The following is a 6,000-nucleotide window of genomic DNA, read 5'->3' as shown; positions in this document are numbered from 1 at the left end:
TTCATCCAATGGGGGAAATCGTGTCACTGTGCTCTGCGGAGGGATACACGAACCAGTGTCATCGCGGTGCTGAGGCTTTTTGCAAAGCAAAAATGTCTGCCTAAGGGAAACTCGTAAGTGATATATTATATGTGGAGGATTATTTCTTTCCAGGTACTGCTGCATTAAACCACTGGTAACACTTTTTTTTCTGAGGCAAGAGTTCGAGTCCTCCTTCCGCCTTCTCCGATCACCCTAGTTGGATTTTTATACGGATAAAGGTAAAAAAGATATTCAGGAGTTTGTGGTGCCAAAAGCTTTTTGCGGACTGGTGGAAGAAGTTGGGAGTTAAGAAAGACCTTTACAGTATGGAGCTGCTGGGGGTGTTGTAATGTGAATGATGGTCACTTGCTAGATTTGTTATTGTTCAGTAATTAACGTGTCTTTTGGTATTTCAGCCGTTTTTGAGGTACGGCTTAGATCGTTTCTGTTGCACGTTGTCTAACGGTGGTTCCATTGCAGTTGCTTATTGCAGCTTTTTGATAGCTTCATCCAATCAATACCAGTGTGACTGTAATCTAACTGCAGCTCGTTAGCTGGTGTTCGCGTGCTAACGTCAGCTAAATGAGAAGGTATTAAAACACAAGCTTAATGTTTGTGTAGTTGTTGTGTAGTCTGAGGTTTGGTACCGTTCGCGACTCAAATCGGTGTTTGTTGCGTTTTAGCTGGAGCTTGATTCTCGTGTGCAGTACAGTACTCCCGTCGCGCACGCATGGGGGTGTCGCTTGACCCCCCCGCCTCCCTCCCTTAAGAACAGATCTCAAAGCTTACAGAACAGATCTTCAAAGTGGAAAAAAAATAATAACCTATAAGCTACAGAACAGGACATTTATACAAAGCAAAAAATAATAATATATATATATATATATATATATATATATATATAGCCTATATATCCACATGCATGCAAAAAGTAGCCTACAGCTCCACTAATCGGAACAAAAACAAATCTACAAGCTAACAAAAAAGAACAGATATTTTGTTAGCTTGTAGATCTCCCCCCCCCCCCCTGGGGCACATCGTTGTAACTTGTAGGGGAAACGATGCTGCAAGGCTGTAGCGTATGTGCGTGTGCAACATCCATTCATAGTGATTTCACATCAAATAGCTCTTTATGTATTACCCTTCATCTTTTCATTCAGCCTAGAATTCAAGGTGTGTGTGTGTGTGTGTGTGTGTGTGTGTGTGTGTGTGTGTGTGTGGGGGGGGGGGGGGGGGGGAACAATATAAACAAAATACTTGCAATTACTTCTCAGGTTAGCTAATGAGGATCTCTATCAGCACTGTCAGATATCTGTCATGTCAGTAATGATACATGATTCCACTCACTGCTATAGCTTGAAGTTGGAGCTCAACTGTGGCTTTGCCTTTATTCTGCATCGTTCTGCAACTATAGACTACTACAGTAACATTATTGATAGTGTGGCAACAAGTCTTTGCCTCACTATCACTAGAAGTCATCACAAAGTGTATGCTAAATTACTTATTTTCTCTTTAGGTTTTTAGCTTGCCAGAATGAATCCACAACAGCGGATTGCCGCTATTGGAACAGACAAGGAATTAAGTGACCTGCTGGATTTTAGTGCGGTAGGATTACTTTAATTTTCATCAGTTGTCCTTTGTGTGTTTGCGTGTACGTATGAAGAGGCTTGGAATTATTATACACATACATAACAGAACACATGCTAAAGCATGTCTGTGTGCAATTACACTCATCCAAATGCAGCATTCATTGTTATTAGTCTGAAGGTTGATTGTTTAAAAAATGGTTATACTTCGGTATCATTTATTATCAAGTGTTATTTTCAACAAGTTCATTAATGACATTTTGAACACATGGTTGTGTATGGCACGAGGAGTTATCCTGTTATTATGCATCTAATATGTATTATGTGTTTGTTTTTGCAGATGTTTTCGCCACCTGTGAACGGTGGGAAAAACAGACCAACCACGCTGGGAAGCAGTCAGTTCAGTGCATCAGGTAGGACTTCATTACAGAAAAACCTTCCTCAGGTCTAGGAAAACCAGCCCAAATGAAGCAACTATTAGTACTTTAAACCTACTGTATATATTGTACATTGGCTATTTGAAAATAGCCGAACTACAAGCTTGTAGATCTGCTATTTTCAATAGAATCTTGTGAAAATGTAAAATTTGAAATATATTTTTTTAAGATTTTAGAATCACAAATGATTGGGGACCCCCATATGTACCCATTGGGGGTACGCAGACAATTATATATTAATTTCGGGTTCCTTGATGTGCAAATGTTTGAGAACCACTGGTTTATACAGAAAAACAAGCCCAAAGTCGCTTAGCTTATAATAACTAAGCACACTGCATATAATTGTGCACTTCTTATTCGGATCTAGCTTTAGCCTCACTGCTGCTACTCCTTGGGCTGATTTGGGATTAATCTACTAAAATGAGGAGGTTGGAGGAAAAATGTTTATTTTTGACTAGAGCATGTGATTCCTTTCTCACCTCTGCACACACACACACACACACACACACACACACACACACACACACACACACACACACACACACACACACACACACACACACACACACTCCGAGCACACATCTGGCACTTGAAACATGAGCTCTCCACCTGGAATTGTCATGGAGGACTGTTGTAGAGAGATGTGGAACAAAGAGTGGTTTAGGCCAAGTAGGAACGTTTGGAGAAAATATGTATTGATCTAACAGGCATCGTAGTGTAACGCAATTGTTGTTAACATTTGTTGCCATTGTCTCCATTAATCAACATGTGCTTTAACCTATTACAAATGGGAAAGCATCTGTGTCACTTTAGATGTTAGCTATATATAGCATATAGCAACATCTCTAGAGCAGTATTTTAGAACAGTGGTTCTCAAAAATAGCAGATCTACAAGCTCACTTTGTGCCACGCTGTGAGCTTGTACATTTGCTATTTTTGAACATTTTAAAAAACCTTCTCTTCTGGCCTGGGGGTCGCTGGCACAAAACATTTTCAAATGGGGGTCCGCAGCCAACTCTGGACTGGTCCTGGGCATGAACAAGTTTGAGAACCACTGATTTAGAAGACATTTGTAGAGTTGGCCACAGGTCCACTAAAGTGTCTGTAGAATACAATCACATGTAAGCCAGCATACTACGGCCCTGCTTTGCTGTGAGCTGAATTCAAAGAGTGGGTTATAATTATAATATATATCTGTTGAGGAACGCAATCAGAGTTTGATCTGTTTGTTTGACTTGCAGTGTAGTCTAGTCTAATGAGATCAGCACACATCTTGTGATTGATTCTCAGTGATTTTGTGCAAGTTCTTAGCTTGTCCATTCATAAAGTCCTAAATAAACACAAACATTTAGTCATACCACTTGTTTTATTTTTTTTATTTTTTATTTCCCTGGACCAGATAGTAATTTTATTTTATTCAATGGCCTTTTCATCTGTGAACATCTTCCAGTGAGAAAGGACCTGGTGCGTGGTTTCTGTCTTGATGGCAATCATTTAAGAGTCCCTGCTTTTGTGGATCACTTCCTAGCTATAAATGCTCCAGGACATTAATCCAAAGCACATCTATTGTCTGACGTGCTACTAGAGAGAGCCAACAATCAGGCATTATGTTTTCTCAAAGCATGTTTTGTGTACAGGCACAAAGCCTTGTTGTTCTCTTGGTTATGTGTGAAACGAAAGACACACATTTTGGTGGAAACTGAACAAAAAGACAAAAGAAGTCAGAGAGAAGCTCAGTTTGAGCTGCGAGGAAGGATTTTAGAAGAATACCACACAGTTAAATCCAGAGGGTACATTTGATTCAATTTGTACACTCTCAGAGTTAAATTAGCACTGAGTACTTCACTGTGCACTCAAATAAAACAAATGTTGTGCATGCCTCACTTCATTGGAGCAAATGACAGGTGGAATATGGATTTGTTGGTTGTTGTTTGGTGTTGATGAAATTGTGTTACTATAGATACCATTAATAACGGGAAGTCGTTAGGCTTAGTCTTTAGTTGTACTTTACTGTATTCTTCAGTTTTCCTCCTAAAATAAATAGTAAAACACTTAAAGTCGTCTTCTTTGTTTATGAATCCATTAGGAATTCTATAATATAAAGGGGAAAAAAGAGAGAATAATACAGGGTAACCACATGTCCCTGTTCTGGGTGTGAACCTTTGGCGAAAATAGCATATCTACAAGTACAAGCTCACAACACGTTGGTTATGAAAGACAGTTAAACAGGTAAAAACCTTTAGTAGCGATGAGGAGTAGAGGAACATTTCTTGAAGAATTTAGAATTTCAGTAACCTTTTTCATTAGTCTGAAAGAGGTCACTTGGAGCTTATTTTAAAGAGGGAAAAAAAGCCCTCTTCCCGAATCCCACCCACCCTGCCAACGCAAACATGCTCACACACAGATTATTAAACAACAGTCTGCTGAGACAAAACAAACCTGCCCCCTCTTCCCTGCACAAAGCTTTTCTGTACACTCATAGATTGTATCTTGGAATACAGTACAACAATATCTTGGGATTCTTAAGAGCTCTTTTTAACCACATTAACCCTGGTGTCTCTATTATGGGCATGTCTTATTAGTTGAACATTTTCAGATTGTTTCTAGATTTTTCCCCAAATCAAAAAATAAATAAATAAAATTAAAAATAGCACACTACCGGTCCAGGCGCATACCACATAGGCTCAGTGAAGCCTGACAGCGTGTCGCTGGTTCAATTCCTGATCCCGACTGCCTTTGCTGCGTGTCCCCAAAACACATCTTAAAAAATCACACCCGTGTGAACTGAGCGGTGGTTTACCCACCAACCCCCCCCCCTTCCCCCCCCCTCCCCCTTCCCCTCCTGTGTGTGTGTGTGTGTGTGTGTGTGTGTGTGTGTGTGTGTGTGTGTGTGTGTGTGTGTGTGTGTGTGTGTGCTGTTTGAGAGAGTGTGAGCCATACTTGCTCACTCAGGCCGCCACTGGTATTGCAGGCTATATACACCACAGGCTTGAGGCTACGGACGCACCCACCCACATACATACATACATACACACACACACACACGGATACACACACGGCCACGCTATGGAGACGGTGTGACCACCGCTCAAAAAATAAAATAAAACTAGGTAAACTACATAACCCGTCCCAAGCCTCCACTAAAGGGTAATCTGGCTTAAATGGATGCCTGCAAACCAAGGCATTCTTTTTTCTATTCATAGAAAATAGAGCCATATCATCCTCAATGAAAAAAAAAATAGTTTTCTAGGCAGTGCTGCTCTTTGGACAACAGGCAGCACTACCCATGATGCCAAGTGTGTAATGAAGACTAGGTGAAGCAGAGGGTGGAACAGGATTTTTACAAAACTGATTGCATGCCGTCATGAAACCTTCTCTTTGTTTATGCTTTTGCAATATACTAGAGTTACACTGCATGTGTACCCCCAGTTTGTAATATTTTGGCGTCCAATCCTTCCATGATTATCTTTCGCTGTCCAAGGTTTTATCATGCCATTCAAGAACAGAACATAAAACTTTTTGGATGCTTTGGAAGTTGAAGCCGCAATCCATAACCTTTTTTCTTTATTTTTTTTTTATATTCTTTTGGTTTGTTTGTTTGTTTTTCAGTGAATAAAATATAGTTTTATCCTATCTGAGACATTTAGATTTTGCGTTCTGGGGAGACAAGAGGTACTGCATGAAACTCAAATGGAAACACCTCTCCTTTCCAAACGTGCTCTCTGTTTTACTGTAGCTCCACAGTAAAAATGCCAGGTCTTGTGCAGGGGACCCGCCGGGTTCAAATCCCTGGATAGGACATGATTGATATAGATTGCAGCTGAGAGGAAACCTTGTATGTCCAAAACCGTTCCTTTTTATTATTATAAGAAAAAATGTGCTACTTTTGTGCAACACACTTGTATGATGAAATAGGACATTCATTTACAGAAAAAACAAACAAACTAGAAGCAGTG

General features: G+C 40.1%; 1 protein-coding gene across 1 annotated transcript in view; it reads left to right on the top strand.

Moving 5' to 3' along the window:
* Positions 1-1,554: 1,554 nt before the first annotated feature.
* The window catches only part of tcf12 (transcription factor 12), a gene marked incomplete at its 5' end in the record, with an annotated part of 167,199 nt that continues 162,753 nt past the window's right edge, over positions 1,555-6,000 (top strand). Inside the window, 2 exons of the mRNA XM_080730519.1 lie at positions 1,555-1,626; positions 1,948-2,020. Of these exons, the coding sequence (XP_080586645.1) occupies positions 1,555-1,626; positions 1,948-2,020 (145 nt within the window). The remainder of the gene's footprint in view (positions 1,627-1,947; positions 2,021-6,000) is intronic.

This window comes from Nannobrachium achirus (assembly GCF_963921795.1).
Source record: "Nannobrachium achirus genome assembly, chromosome: 7".
Taxonomy (NCBI): Eukaryota; Metazoa; Chordata; class Actinopteri; order Myctophiformes; family Myctophidae; genus Nannobrachium; species Nannobrachium achirus.
The sequence above is the reverse complement of the archived record's forward strand: the minus strand, read 5'-3'. Positions and strand labels throughout refer to the sequence as shown.